The sequence below is a fragment of the Gymnoscopelus microlampas genome (assembly GCF_963454915.1).
Source record: "Gymnoscopelus microlampas genome assembly, chromosome: 4".
Taxonomy (NCBI): Eukaryota; Metazoa; Chordata; class Actinopteri; order Myctophiformes; family Myctophidae; genus Gymnoscopelus; species Gymnoscopelus microlampas.
The window spans coordinates 19,254,753-19,270,953 of record NC_139941.1 but is presented as its reverse complement, the minus strand read 5'-3'; the positions used below and the strand labels follow the sequence as shown (position 1 = coordinate 19,270,953).

General features: G+C 40.4%; 1 protein-coding gene across 1 annotated transcript in view; it reads right to left on the bottom strand.

Annotated features, from left to right (window-relative positions):
* Window positions 1-14,704, bottom strand: part of adamts3 (ADAM metallopeptidase with thrombospondin type 1 motif, 3) — a 209,088-nt gene extending 194,384 nt beyond the window's left edge. Inside the window, exons 1-3 of the mRNA XM_084055325.1 lie at window positions 14,350-14,704; window positions 13,691-13,712; window positions 2,916-3,340 (exon numbers count right to left, since the gene is read on the bottom strand). Coding sequence (XP_083911451.1) covers window positions 2,916-3,340; window positions 13,691-13,712; window positions 14,350-14,412 — 510 coding nt within the window. The 5' untranslated portion in view covers window positions 14,413-14,704. The remainder of the gene's footprint in view (window positions 1-2,915; window positions 3,341-13,690; window positions 13,713-14,349) is intronic.
* Window positions 14,705-16,201: the final 1,497 nt, after the last annotated feature.

The window sequence follows — 16,201 nt, the reverse complement described above, 5'->3', positions numbered from 1 at the left end:
TTATATCACGATTATTTCACACTTTTGCCTCGATTACTACAGTATACAAGCTCACAACCCGTAGCCTGGGATCCAGTCTGACTCACTCGGCAGATTATTTTTTTCCTCACTTGGCTTATCCGTCTGGCCAGCCTCCTATTAGACTCATATTTCAATTACGTAAGCATGTCAGGAAGCGACTCGAGTTTGACATTGGAGATTGGAGATACATTGCACAGGAAAACATACAAGTGATTAATGTACAGTATGTTTCATAATATCAACATTTATATCTGAAAAGTAACTCAAGTTTTCAAATCATTTTAGTGGAGTAAAAAGCACAATATTTGCGTCTGAGATGTAGTGGAGTAGAGGAGGCTTTCCAGACTGTATAGCGAGTGAGAAAAAGAAAACCGCCGAACGTAGCGAAGCAGTCTGGACCCCAGGCTACATAACCCGTTACAACAACTTATTACACGGCTTGGTTGAATACTCGATTCTGATTGGTCAGTCATCGGTCATTATTTCTGGATAATGACCGATGAGCTCAATAACGGACCGCTGTCTAATCAGAGACTCAGAACACCTGCTCATATCAACCTGCGCTGCTTGGTTTTATGCTTTATCCAACATGACAGCCATGTAAACAAACAAACAATGTCATTTACAACTAAACGTTGCTCTCAACAATGTTTTTGAAAACATTTGAAGTGAGAAATAGACGATGCAATAACCGAAAAGTCATTCTATTTGATCCACTGCACTTCCTTCTTTATCGTGGCGCATACGGGGGAATACCAAAACACTCGCCCCAAAACACAGTCGCCCCGGGGCAAATCCGGCGGTATTAAAGGCAAATCGGCGGTATATAGAATGGGGGGCGAGTGTGTTTTGGGGCGAGTTTTTTTATTTTATTTTGTCATTTGTTTCCCGAGGCAAACTTGTCCGCCCAGCCCAATACTTATGGAATACTGACATTGCCGTAAGCAAGGAAATACTTCGTTTTGTTGTTACTTTTGGGTAAATGTATTTATGTATTTATTAAGTAGCCGTGTAATAAGCGGGATAATGCATGGGGAGGTAGTCATTATTGAAATTTAAAGCCCTTCAGGGCGATTAACCACCTCGGCTTCGCCTCGGTGGTTAATCGCCCTGTCGGGCTTTAAATTTCAATATTGACTACCTCCCCATGCATTATCCCTTGCATATAATACAGTTCACATTTAAGAAATTGTAAAAATCCCCCAAAAATTATAATGGGTCGATATAATTCGATTAACCTACATGAGCAAGATCAAGTCGGTTATTGGTTCTAAATATATGTATAATATATTTCAATTTCATATAATCGCCCGTTCTGCGTGTGACGCCAGCCGCCTGCAGCAAAGCGGCGAGCAGTGGTGGAAAAAGTACTTAAATCCTTTACTTAAGTAAAAGTATCAATACTGCGATATAGAAATACTCTGTAAAAGTCTAGAATTAAACATTTACTTGAGTGAAAGTACAAAAGTATTGGCATCAAAATGTACTTAAAGTACCAAAAGTAAAAGTACAAAAAAATAGCAGATCTACAAGCTCACAACGCGTCGCAACGCAACGCGTTGTGAGCTTGTAGATCTGCTATTTTCAAATAGCCTAGGTATAAAACAGGGCTGAAGTGGTTAATGTATGTTTCATAATATCATAATTTATATCTGAAAAGTAACTAGAACTAAAGTTTTCAAATAACTGCAGTGGAGTAAAAGTACAAGATTAGCCTCTGAGATGCAGCGGAAGTAGAAGCAAAAGTATTGGAAACTGGAAACACTCAAGTAAAGCACCAATACCTCAACATCGTACTTAAGTACAGCACTTAGGTAAATGCACTTAGTTACTTTCCACCACTGGGCGGGCGAGACTCATTCCTCTCTCTCTGTGCTGCCTCAAACGCAGAGACGTCTGTCTGGGCTGGCTGGGCCGCTCCCATAAGAGCTACTTGGGACAAAAAAAAAGGCATCCCCCCACCCCCCCACCCCCCCAATTACCGCTCAAGTGTTTTATGAGGGGTGATGGGGAGGATAGGACTGCAGGACCCTTTTCTGTAGGCACAACAAAAGGAATCAGTGTTTTTTGTTGCTGGGAAGTGTTATACGGAGGAAAAAGGATCCATCAGGGTGTTGGTTTTTTTTTGCAGGGGGAGGCCAGCTCACCCGTGACAAACCTGAGCACAAAAGCCATTCCGTCCGTCAACTTGAGGAATACCTCTAAAGAGGAACAATGTGCTGTAGGAAGGCCCCGCCCACCACTGACGTACAGAAAAAGGGCTAAATCACAGCGTTTTTGGAGGACGTCTACGATCGGTCGGTGGAAGAAGCACTGCGTCAGTGTTACTTAAAAGTACCACAATGTGAAAATGCTCTGTTTAAAAGTAAAAAGGCCTGTATTCAAATGTTTTACTTGAGTGAATGTACAACAGTATTGGCATAAAAGAATATAATAACAGAACCAAAGGAAAAGTACTCTAATGCTTCAAAATGTGCTAAACTTTTTCAAAAATAGCAGATCTGCAAGCTCATAACTTGTCGAGCTTGTAGATTAGCTATTTTTGAATATTCAAAGTATAAAATACGGTTTTGAAATAAAAATCTGCAAAAGTAACAAACTAAAGCTGTCAGATAATTGCGGTGGAGTAAAAAGTACAATATTTGCCTCTGAGGTGTGGTGGAGTGAAAATACCCCAAAAATAAAGGAATACAAAAAAGGAAAGTCAAAGTACCTCAAAATTGCACTTAAGTACAGTACTTGAGTAAAAGTACTCCGTTACTTTCCACCACTGACATCTACAACAACTAACCATCGGTTGATAAGGTCATGCCACCTTTTGTAATGAAAGACGGGGTTAAGAGGTCAACAAGGGGGTGCAGATGACTTTCTTTACGACATGAGGAGGGACTTACCAGTCCGTCACAGTTGTTAATGGCGACCGAAGCCCCGGGCACGTCCGTGATGTCACCGACGAAGGTGCAGTCGGTCTTCAGCAGCTCGCGGCGCAGTATCCGCTCTGTCCCGCCGGCCTCTGTCTCGTTGGCCCCCGTGCCCGTGCTGCTGTTGCCGTCCCCGAAGCCCCGCACCTCGTCGTGCCACTCCACCATGGCGCCCGGCGCCACCAGCCGGGCGTTGGGCCGCAGGCGGAGGTGGAACTCCTTCCCGAACGCGGTCACGTTGAAGAAGAGCTCGGAGGAGTCGCCACCGGAGGGCGCCGCGTCCCTCTTGACGCGCTGCTTGTGGTTGGCGGAGAGCAGGTGCGACAGGAAGTGGCCCTGGGAGTCTGTGCTGATGGGCGTCACCAGGCCGTACTCCTTGAGCCGGCTCTTCAGGAGGTCTGTTTCAAAGAGACACACGTTTCGTTACGGCAACGGAAACGCGTGTAGGAAACACAGCAGCAGTCAGGGCTACTCGACTTAACATCGCTCTCAGGGGCCACACAACAAAATGCGGTTGTGTCCGAGCGGCCTTAAACCCATTGAGACTTGAAGCCGATTCTACATGTCTCCTAAATCAGTTTTCTGAAAAGCGTATGTTTCTATATCAGTGGTGCTCAATCTTTTTCATGTCAAGGACCCCCAAAATGATATGTATTTGGCCGCGGACCCCCATGAAAATATTTTGTTCCAGGGACCCCCTAGAAGCAAAAATTTGAGTTAAAAATGTTCGGTTCAAAAATATATATTCAAAGATTTGCACACATTTTCACGATTTTTCAAAAATAGCAGATCTACAAGCTCGTAGCGCGGCACTCGGTGCCGCGCTATGAGCTTGTATATCTGCTATTTTTGAATAGCCCAAAGTGTTAAATAATGCTTTTTTAACTAAAAACCAAAAATGACACAGTTCCAGGTCTTAATGGGTTAAACTAACATTTTGTAACAGACTACCGTAAAATGACTAAATGTAAAAGTCTAAAATCTATCATGGCGTGAAATTATTCCATTATAAAATGAGTAGGCCTTATTCACGAAATGTGAACAGAACAGAATGTGGAGAGACTGCTGTTTGCAATAAATCTGAGAATGGTAAATATACTCCGAATGCTCTTCTCTGGCAAAGATGGCACACTGGCTTGTTAGTTATTTACCTCCATAAAAGCAAACTCTTCCTCCCATGTTTGTTAAAATATCCAGTAATCATTAATGTTAATGTTCTTTGTCTTGATTTAATGATATGTTCTCAATAAAAATGAGGATAATTATATTTTTATCGGTAGTTGCTATGACAATAACGGCCGCAAAAATATAAAACAAGGGCTGCATGTGGCCGCCATTTAAATCAATTATTTAAGCACTTAAACCCTGTATACCGGGGGCCGCTCCTTTTCTCCCTCTACATCAAGTAGCTACGCTGAAAAGAGCCGATATACAAGCTCACAATGACTTCAATCATTAGTATTTCACAATTTGGCTATTCATAAATAGCAGATCTACAAGCTCGTAGCGCGGCACCGAGTGCCGCGCTACGAGCTTGTAGATCTGCTATTTATGAAAAATCGTGAAAATGTGTGCAAATCTTTGAATACAATGCCATTTTCACCAAATGTTCACCCCGGAATAGGGACGCTAGGGTTCATGTGGTTTTTAACGTTCAACATGTACAGTACATCATGCAGGACTTCACAATAAAACTCGTAATACTGGGCCTGCTTATTTTTAATTGAGTCTAGACGTACTTTGTTTATTTGTTAGGATCCCCATTAGCTTTGCCCTGAAGCACAGCTAGTCTGGCGTCCACCATGTGACTTCTTAGGCTTAATAACTGCTCTCCTTCATTCCTTATTTTCATCCCTCCTCTCTCTGAATCTCTGAACCAACTGGCAGGGAGAAAGCACTGCTTTGCACAGCTGTCACCAATCTGGCTATATTAAAACCAGTATTTCTCCAACGAGGGGCATCGAGGAGGCAAGAAAATTGTCTTTCCGAGTGTCCAAATGGGAGGATTTACGCTGCAAAGCCCTCATTTGAGCAGTAGTGGATGAACCCCAGAACTTGAGTCAAAGTATAGATACTCCTGGTCAAATATTACTCAACTACAAGTAAAAGCACGTACCTTTAAATACTTAAGTACGCAAAAGCACAAACTACAAGGTGCATTTTCTTTTTTAATATTAATGCATTTCTGTATTGAAATGTAGACATTTTCCAAACAAAAGTGGTCACCACGAAAGTGGGTTAAGTGGAGTGGTGGAAAAAGTACTAAAATGTTTTACTTAAGTAAAAGTATCAATACTGCAATGTAGCAGTACTCCGTTACAAATAAAAGTTCGGAATTAAAAATGTACTTAAAAGTACAAAAGTGTTGGTATCGAAATGTACTTAAAGTACCAAAAGTAAAAGTACTACAATGTTTGAAAATAGCAGATCTACAAGCTCACAACAAGCTTGTAGATCGGCTATTTTCAAATAGCCTACTGTATGTATGAAATAGGCCTAAAGTGGTTAATCTATGTTTTTTAATGTAATAATTTGTATCTGCTAACTAAGCAACTAGTAACTAAAGTTTTCAAATAATTGTAGTGGAGTAAAAGTGCAATATTTGCCTCTGAGATGTAGTGGAGCAGAAGTGAAAGTAATGGAAATTGGAAATACTCTAGTAAAGTACAAATACCTCAAAATTATACTTAAGTACAGTACTTAAGTAAATGTGCTTAGTTACTTTCCACCACTGAGTTAAGTGGACATAAAAGGCCTCCACCCGACAGCTACGATATCCCGCAAAACCCTAATTTGAGGAATAGTAAGTTCATTCCCATTGGCTGGGAAGATTGGCACATGTGCGTGCATCCTGACAGCTCTGCTCAGAATGACGGCTGAATACATGGATTTGTTACAGCGGGACGCGTTCCTTCAAGAAAGAGAGGCAGGCTAAACCTACACTGTACATAGATTGACTTAACCCATTGAGACCTGAAGCCGATTCTACGTGTCTCCTAAATCTCAACAGTATTCTGAAAAACGTATGTTTCTATATCAGTGGTGCTCAATCTTTTTCATGTCAAGGACCCCCAAAATGATATGTATTTGGCCGCGGACCCCCATCAAAATATTGTGTTCCAGGGACCCCCAGAAGCAAAGATTTGAGTAAAAAATATTCGCTTTAAAAAAAAATATATTTAACGATTTTCACGTTTTTTCAAAAATAGCAGATCTACAAGCTCATAGCGCGGCACTCGGTGCCGCGCTATGAGCTTGTATATCTGCTATTTTTGAATAGCCCAAAGTGTAAAATAATGCTTTTTAGCTCAAATCTAAAAATGACACAGTTCCAGGTCTTAATGGGTTAAACAGAGTTACTTATTCATTTATTCAGAGGTGGTTATCCCGAGGTACACTTTAACCACTTGAACCCCAGCATCCCTATCCTGGGAGGAGCGTTCCCCCAGAATAGCAGATCTACAAGCTCATAACATGCCGCAACGCGACATCTCGTGAGCTTGTAGATCGGTTATTTTTGGCAAAGAGATTTGGTACAGACGGGGGGAAAAAAAGCAGGCCACGTTCAGTTGCAACTCAGGTCAAGCCTAGAGGATGGTTTAACCCTATACTTAGCTGACTGGAGTCCCCCCTGGGCTCTACACTAGGCCCCCTCCTGTTTTCGCTCTGCATTAACCCATTGAGACCTGGAACTGTCTCATTTTTAGATTTGAGCTAAAAAGCATTATTTTACACTTTGGCTATTCAAAAATAGCAGATATACAAGCTCGTAGCGCGGCACCGAGTGCCGCGCTACGAGCTTGCAGATCTGCTATTTTTGAAAAATCGTGAAAATGTGTGCAAATCTTTGAATATATAAATATTTTTAAAGCGAACATTTTTAACTCAAATCTTTGCTTCTGGGGGTCCCTGGAACAAAATGTTTTGATGGGGGTCCGCGGCCAAATACATATAATTTTGGGGGTCCTTGACATGAAAAAGATTGAGCACCACTGATATGGAAACATACATTTTTCAGAATACTGTTGGGATTTAGGAGACACGTAGAATCGGCTTCAGGTCTCAAGTGGTTAAACGTCAGTGTGATTGAGATAGGTCACCAAAGGCGCCCTGGAGAATAGAATAAAGCGTGAATTCCAGCACCTTGTCATTTTATCCAAGGTTTTGACAGCAAGACGCTCTAACAGGTGTTATTGTTTAACGCTAAAATGATACGTCTGAAGAAATGACACGCTTTACAAATCATAGTGTGTACAGTGGGCCCATGCAACGCAATAAAACTAACGCTTTTAGAAGCAGATGTTTGGATGTGAAGAGTTGTTTTGATTACTGATAAAAATGATACTTGCATTGAATACTGGAGGCTATAAGTAGCCTAATCACAGTGATGTTGTGTGGAAAGCAACTCAATTACATGTACTCAAGTACTGTACTTACTGTAAGTACAATTTTAGTTTTTTATTTATTTTCTTACTTGAGTGTTTCCAATTTTCAACACTTACTTCTACTCCACTACATCTCAGAGTTAACTACAGTACTTTTTACTTTAGTTACAAGTTACATTGCAGATTTAGATTATTATTACAAAACACACATTAACCAATTAAGCCCAATTTTATTCTTAAGAAGTGTGACAAATATTGAAATAAAATATATACTTTAAATATTGTACTGTGGGTTTATTTTGATGCCAGCACTTTAACTTTTGTACTTTTACTCAAGTAATTTTACTTAAGGAAAAAAAATATTGTACTGTGGGTTTATTTTGATGCCAGAACTTTAACTTTTGTACTTTTACTCAAGTCATTTTACTTCAGTAAAAAAAAATATTGTACAGTGGGTTTATTTTGATGCCAGAACTTTAACTTTTGTACTTTTACTCAAGTAATTTCCCTTAAGTAAAAAAAAAAAAAAGTTCAGATGTGAAGAGATGTTTTGGTTACCGATATAAATGATACTGCATTGAAACCTGGAGGCTGTGAGTTAGCCTAATCACAGTGATGTTGTTGTTGTGTGGTTTAAACACAAATAAGGGAAACTGTCTGCCGCCCCCCCCCTCTGTCATATTTCTTAGAGCCCAAAACAAACTGCATGCACACGTCTGGTTTTAAACATTACACAAAAAAAAAACATCAAAGGCTTTGTTCCTTGGAAAGCAGCTCTTTCTTGCATAACGCCCAGTAATTATGGTGCTAGCTACAGTACAACCATTGCGAAATATTGTCATGAGTATGAAAACCAAAAAAATCGGACACTTTTATGCTCTCACTCTTTACTTGACTCAGTCTTTGGGGTTTTGTTCCTGAGGGCTACTGTAGTGAGACCAATTTAAGATGTTGACATTTAGCAGACACTCTTATCCAGAGCGACTTACAAGTGTGTATTGAGCTCTAGTCAATAAAGAGGTAAAATCACATTAAATAGAGTGCAGAGGGAACTGTGTAGGGCCTCAAACTAAAGACAGGTAAACAATGCACCTACAGTAGCATCTGTCTAAACAACACGCAATCTAAATAACATTCTGTACATTTGAAACTATAGGATTCCAGGTAATCAATAAAGTTAGCATTTCTCAAACCCATTAAGACCTGAGGCCGATTCTTACTTATGTCTTCTAAATCCTAACAGTATTCTGAAAAACCTATGTTTCTATAATCAGTGGTTCTCAAACCTTTCCATGTCAAGGACCCCCAAAATGATATGTATTTGGCCGCTGACCCCCACCCCCCAAATATTTAGTTCCAGGGACCCCCAGAAGCAAATATTTGAGTTAAAAATGTTGGCTTTAAAAGAATATAAATATATTAATTTGCACATATTTCTCGATTTTTCAAAAAATAGCAGATCTACAAGCTCGTAGCGCAGCACTCAGTGCCGCGCTACGAGCTTGTAGATCTGCTATTTTTGAATAGCCAAAGTGTGTAAAATAAAATGACACAGATGCGTTCCAGGTCTTAATGGGCTAAATAACAACTTCTAAATCCCATTCTTAACTTTTGTGGTCGAAAAACAAATTGACCAAGGTATACAGTATGTCTATCTATACCTATATCTTGGTCAATCGCTAGCGTCAATGAGGGGAGTGGACAAGGTCGAAGACCAGGCGTGCTGCTGCATTCTGCACCATTTGGATGGGCTTAAGTGTCTCTGCTGATAGAAGATAATAAATGTAAGGTCATGGGTAGCCAAGAATCGCCCCGACGCAGCGGTGTGCATTTGAAAACGCAGGGTTTCACAGCTTAATCCTCAGACGACCCAGCGCTACTCTTGACAGCATGAACCCAAAGGCAACAAATTGATTTCTGGTGACTCAGACTCACAGACAACAAAACGTGATTAAACCATGACCTTGATGGCACCTTACATCACAAAAAAAACTAATTAGAAGAAAAAGGTAAGCCTTGCCACAAGAAAAATATCATGGGAGCATGACATTTTTCAGCTTCAAATTAAGTGACCGCCAGTAATGCTACTGTTAACGATCTTAATTACAAATAACCTTAACCTTAACGTTTCTGACGTCCTTCTACTTGAATGAAATGTTTATCAAATTGCATTTGCAATAAGAGAGAAATGTGAATCATGATGTTTGGTAATAGTGGCCAAACAAGTTGAAACACGGTTACTTCCTCATTTGTTTGTCACACTTTTAGAATCTCTGGGCACGTGCACAACTTCACACTCCAACATCAGATTGGGGCTTTAACCACTGTAACTAGCTGCGAATCTTCTGCTATCTCACGATTCGATTCCGATTTTCGATTCCGATTTTCGATTCCGATTTTTGATTCAAAAACGTTTTTTTCCGATTCAAACGATTCTCAATTCAAAACGATTCTTGATTCAAAACATAGGATTTCAGGATCTACTCCAGTCTGCTGGCATGAGAGCAGAGTACATTCATGTAGCTTTTATAATTGTAAAGGTTTTATCAACTGATAATAATGTAAACACACAAAGGTAAAGCCAAGATCCCCCCCCAAAAAAATAAATGTTTTTAAATCGATTTTTTGAAAATGAGTAGAATCGCGATTCGTATTCGAAAATATTTTTTTCTGACACCACAGTAACCCTGGCAGTGTCCCTATTTTGGGCATGTCATTATAGAAAAAAATCTAAAAAGTTTTCTAAAATAGCAGATGAACAAGCTCACAAGTTGTAGCGATGCGTTGGGAGCTTGTAGAATGGCCATTTTCACTATTGGTCGTACGACAAAGTATACAGTATAGTGCGGCTTAAAAGCTTAAATGTCATATTTTGACCATGCATGCTCAAAAGGGGCATGATGATGGGACTTGATTTGAGTGACTGACGCAAACATAGAAGACTCTAGCAACAGAAAATCACATTGGAATTTAAAAATAATAACAAATAGCAGACCTACAAATTAAAAAAATAACAGATCTACAAGCTCACAACGCACCGCGATGCGATGCTTCGTGAGCTTGTGTATTGGCTACTTTTGTGTGAGACCTCTTGTAAGACAAAGTAGGGCATTCATTTATGAAAACACATACATTGAAATATGGAGATACAAGGTTTCTGCCTGACACCAACGATATGATGGAGTGTGATCGGTGTTGCCAGATTCTGTGAGAGAAACAAGCAACCAGGTCTAGGAAAACCATCCCAAAAGAAGCGACTATGGGCCACATGAGTACTTTACCATGTACATCAGCTATTTGAAAATAGCAGATCTACAAGCTTGTAGATCGGCTATTTTCAAATAAAATCTTGCGGGGAAATTATAATAAGCAGATCTGGCAACCCTGGATAACAATAACAATTTGTAATGTGAGGCTAAATAATGTTTAACCACCTAAGCCCTATTTAATACTTATCATACGATGGTGTTGCATGGTAAAAAGAAGAACAAATAATAGAGCTTGTAGGTGAGCTATTTCCTGTATTTGGACAGTTTTTGCCTATAATGACATGGCCAACATAAGGACGCCAGGTTGAAAGTGGTTAAATGAAAATTCACATTAAATCACATGCTGAGAACAATTAAAAAAAGCTTTTCTAGACCATTCCCCATTAAGTTAGCATGAAGTGTTTTTGGCCCTACATGTGTAATCCTTTGAATGTGCACTCTCGTGTGGTAGGCTAGTTTCATTCATTGCTCTAGCTTAAAGGAGCACTTCACCCATTTCCAACCTCATCTTCGTATAATTGGCCCTCACTAATGCTCATTATAAGATGGCAGAATGTCTGTCTAGTCTCCTCCCTCTGCGCCTCACTGGTGGGTTACGGAGAGTTCAGAAACCTGCCTACCAATGACATCAATGATGGGGATTCCAAGCTAATAGAAACTACAGCCTTTCTCTTCCTGGAAAGTGAACATCCTGAAATAGATGCCATGGTTCTATGACCAAAAAAAAAAAAAACGTTTTAAATCTTGTTTTAAATGACCAAATCAGCCTACCGATGATGTCACTGGTAGGCAGGCTTCTGAACTATCCACAGCCATCCTCTGAGAGAGTGAATAGACGGTATAATTTGCCTCTGCCAGCAGGGGGGGCAAAGGAAATATATGAACATAATATGTTTTTATATATGCAACATATATGTTTATTATATATGTGACATATTAAACATTGTCCGTCTGCATATACAGTATGTCTCTACTATATGTGGCAGACATGTGGACATACTGTATAAGCTGTATGAGACATACATTTCCTATATATCCACATATATGAGCCTGAATATGGCATATATGCAGCATATATTCTTCATATACTTGCCATATATTGGAAAAAATATATATAATTTTTTTCTAAATCTATAAAAAAATCTATAATAATCGTCCGTGGAAATTGCCCCCCCCCCCCCCCATAGAATCGCCACTGGACGGCATCTTATATTGAGCATTATTGAGAACCAATTATATGAAGATAGGTTGAAAAAGGGTGAAGTTAAACAAACATTGCACCTGTGACACTGTCATAGTATATGACAGTGTAGAAATGTCACCAAATTATCAATGGGGCCATAACATTCCTGAACCATCCAGCTACCCAGAAGAGTAGAGAGGAGCCCTTGTGGGAAAAAAAGACATGCTTGTACAATGCATGTATATAGGGGTTCAACAGTTAATGAAACAAATCAATATAGCCTAATTGATTATGAAAAATATCGATAATTGATTATTTAATAAAATCATCAATAAATAATCGATCCCTATTTTGGGCACGTCATTATAGGCAAAACATTGCATTTTTTTATATATTGTATATTCAAATTTGCTAATAGGTCGGCAAGCCGGCGGGCGGACCACGGCCACGTCACTCTGGCTCAGACAAACCATAAACCAACCCGATACGCCCATATACAAGCATGTCACTATGACTCAAAGGCTGGACCTCGGCCAAGTCACTCAGACATAATAACCATAAACAAAACCGATACGCCCATATATAGGCAGGACCACGGACTCAGACATAACCATAAACAAACCTGCTACGCCCATATAAAGGCATGTCACTGCAAGTCCGACATAACCATAAACAAACCCGATATGACCATATATAGGCATGTCACCATGACCCAGACATAACACAGACAGAGACAGGTACAACGGGTACCCTGACAAAGTCCCGACACTATGACTCAGACATATTGGTGGGATCGGTGGTGTGACGTAGGTGTGACGGCCGTGTAGGCCCGAACCTCAAGTAGTGAAAATAGGTGATCAATAATGCGACATGTTGTAAGCTTGTAGATCGGATATTTCCTGCAATTATTCCATGACACTGTAGTGCGATGAAGTAAATGAGGCTTTTGGATGATTTGATTATTTGAAAAAGTAACCGATAGAATAATCGCTAAGAAAATGATCAATAGTTGCAGCCCTGTTTATGATGAACTAATGATGATGAGAGAAATGGCAGTTTGTAACGTGTTCAGGAGATAATGTGTGGTGTTAAAGGATCCTGCAAGGACATGGTTGCAGCTCACTTGTTTCCTAACCTCAGAATGAAGAACAGATGTGCAGGATTTACAAATGGAGTTTTCTTCCCCGTATGACAAAGCCCTTGAAGCGGTTCACTCATGTAATATGTGTGTGTGTGCGTGTGTTGTTTATGCGCGAATGCATCTCTCTTCGTGTGTGTTTTCTTTAGTGTGTCCGTGTGCGTGTTGGGAGTAGGAGGGATGGGAGCTATACTGTAGCTCCCACATACACACACACAGACATCCATACGTGTGTTACTATACTAGTGAGGACTATCTATATTCTAGGATGCAATTGCATGAATGTCATCTCTACCTTTTTTTTTTTTGCTACTTTTTAGCCCCTACCCTAAAGCTTCAGTTATACTTGGCTTCACCGAAAACAGACGATGTGTAAGCTCACTCAATGTGCGTTGTGGGTTTGTACTGTAGATCTGCTATTTTTGGCACCAGCGCACAACTGAGTACAAATTAGCTTTAACTTCAACCCCTAGGGTTGAGGACCAGAAAATTGCCTCACAATGTCTGCATGTCAATGTCTGTCTGTATTTCTCAGATTCAACTATACTTGTGGGGACATCTGGCTCTCACAAGTACAGTAATACAAGTGCACACACGCGCACACACACACACGCACACGCACACGCACACACACACACACACACACACACACACACACACCTCCCACTTTCATCTCAGTGCACCCAGTTATCCTATCTTGTAACTTCAGTAAGAGCTAACTCCTTGCACCCTTTCAACTTGAAATGATTTGATCACATGTAAATATCACTTACCCTCTTTATCTACTTCGCCAGCCTGTAAAACAAATGCAAAAAGCTCGTTAGGAAAGATTTGTAGGGAAATAATATTGTTCAAATTGTGAAGCAGACATTTATTTATAAACTGCAGTGGGTTTTAAAATATATATATAGATATATATATATTTCAAGGGCCCCCACAGCTCTCAGAGTGACCCTTTACAGGTCCATGTGGTTCAATTTGAACACTCTCAAGAGTTACAGAACTGTAAGGGTCCATTTAGAACCCCCCTCAAAGAACCCTGGGGGTCCCTGGACCCCACTTTAAGAACCACCGTTTTATTGCATGTATATAGTGTTTACAAAACTTCTTATTTTTTAACTTAAAAAAAACAAACAATTTTTCCTCATTTATTTCACACAGCTGTTACATAACTAGTAGATGCTGCAGCTTGACACATTTCAACTAACAACCTGTATCAGATTGATATAGTTCAACATGCTAGAACAGAACACTGTCCTGCTATAATACCACACACTGTTGAATGTTGCTTTTCTCTTGATAACTGACAATTACCCTCCTATTCATAGACATATAAGTGGAGTTCGCGGCGACTTTTCAACAGGGTCAATTCATTCGCGAATGTCCACACAGTGACAGTAAGTCCAACAGTAACAGCGAGACAGCCACTTACCTTGTCAGCTGAAGTCACACTCACTACAAACCCTACGAGTAACGCTAGTGATAGGACAACCATCACGAGTCAGTAGTTTGGAGATCAGATGAAAAAAAAGAAAACAGGCAACTAAATCCCAACAAGTTTTTAAAAATGTAAATAAAAATGTTAAAGAACCCAAAAAAAGCCCCTCTCGTCTCACAAAAAGGACACTACGAAAAATAAGGGTCCCGCTCATTCAAAAGAAAAGTGAGTCAACTTCAGTGGATGGTGTTTCAACTGGCGTTAAAAAGTTGTTACAAAGTTACATTAAAATAGGAAACGGCTGCGACACTTGGGTCTCTGTTTCTAAAGTTTCTATAAAGTTTTGTTAGTAAAACATCCCCCTCGTAGAGTTGCAGAGCCCTGATCGCTGCTGGCCGGACAGAGCCGTGTGTGTGTGTGTATGTGTGTGTGTGTGTGTGTGTATGTATGGATGTGTGTGTGTATGTGGATGTGTGCGTATGTGTGTGTGTGTGTGTGTGTACTGTGTATGTGTGTGTGTGTGAGCTCTCAACCTGGCACGTCGCTCTCTGGCTAATAAACGGCAGACCAGCCCCGGTCTGACGTCACTCTCTTCCCTTTCCCATCGGAACACATGGTGAGCAGGAAAGAAGAGCATGAAGCTTATAGGGAAGCAACTCATGGAAGTTAGAGTTCATTTAACTCTGAACAGCGGTGGAGGGGCTGAAGAATACCCACGTGATGTACTTAAAGGTCCATTAGTCAACATGTTCATGAAAACGGAGGAAAAAAAAAAAAGTTTCAAAACTTTTTTCCACTTAAACCCCATAAGGATAAGTCCCTCAGGGCTCAATACCAGTGTATTTTCTGTTTCCCGTTATTGTGGGGAAAGCTTTCTGAAAATAGCAGATCAACAAGCTCACACGCGTCTTATCGCTACTTTTAACAATTTATTTTACATTTCTTATTTAAAAAAAGATTCACCTGGTGTTTTCATCAGGATGGGGGACAATTATTTTACAAAACAGCTGGCACATTCAATGGAGGTTATGGGCAGTCCTGAGACAATCAACAGGCAAATAACAAATACAAGTCCACACACAGCTGCCAGTCAAAAGCTTCATTAAATGATTAACGTTTCCACTAAATAGTCTTCTTCAGCATGAAGTGCAGGAGAACACAACACTCCTTAAGTAGGAACATCACCTCAAGGTCAAACACCAATCAGTGCTGGGCTGCACTGGTCACACAGGTGCAGTCAATGTTGTTCAGAGTGCCTACTAGTCTTGCTCAAGTTCTCCCCAATAGTTTAGCACTTAGCACACCTAGTAATAGGCTATATGCACAGCAGCCATTTTGGAGAAACATTGGGCCTCTTCTTACTTCCTTCACAGGTGTTACCAATGATACTAATGAAGGCTCTGTTCCATTCTGGTCAAACAGAGTCAGGGTGCTGATATTGTGCATGTTGGCTCACTGGAAACACTAGCGGGTCTCAAAGTGTGGTCCAGGGACCCTCATGGTTCCTTGAGAGAGTTATGGGGGTCCTTGAAATGAAAACGTTTGAGAACCACTGTGCTACACTAAATGGAACAGAGCCTTAATTAGTATCATTGGTAACACCTGTGAAGGAAGCAAGGAAGGGGCCCAATTCATTCCTAATATGGCTGCTGTGCATAGAGCCTATTGCATCGTTCAACAGAACAGAAGAGGATAAACATCTATGTAAACATGTTGAAAACCAGGACATTTTAGTGTTTTAGAGATATCTGTCAGGACTTGAGACTCCCCGCTTAAAACCGAGACACTCCTGGCCAAACCGGGACGTCTGGTAACCGTGCGACAGCCGCTTCTTTTCACCGGACAG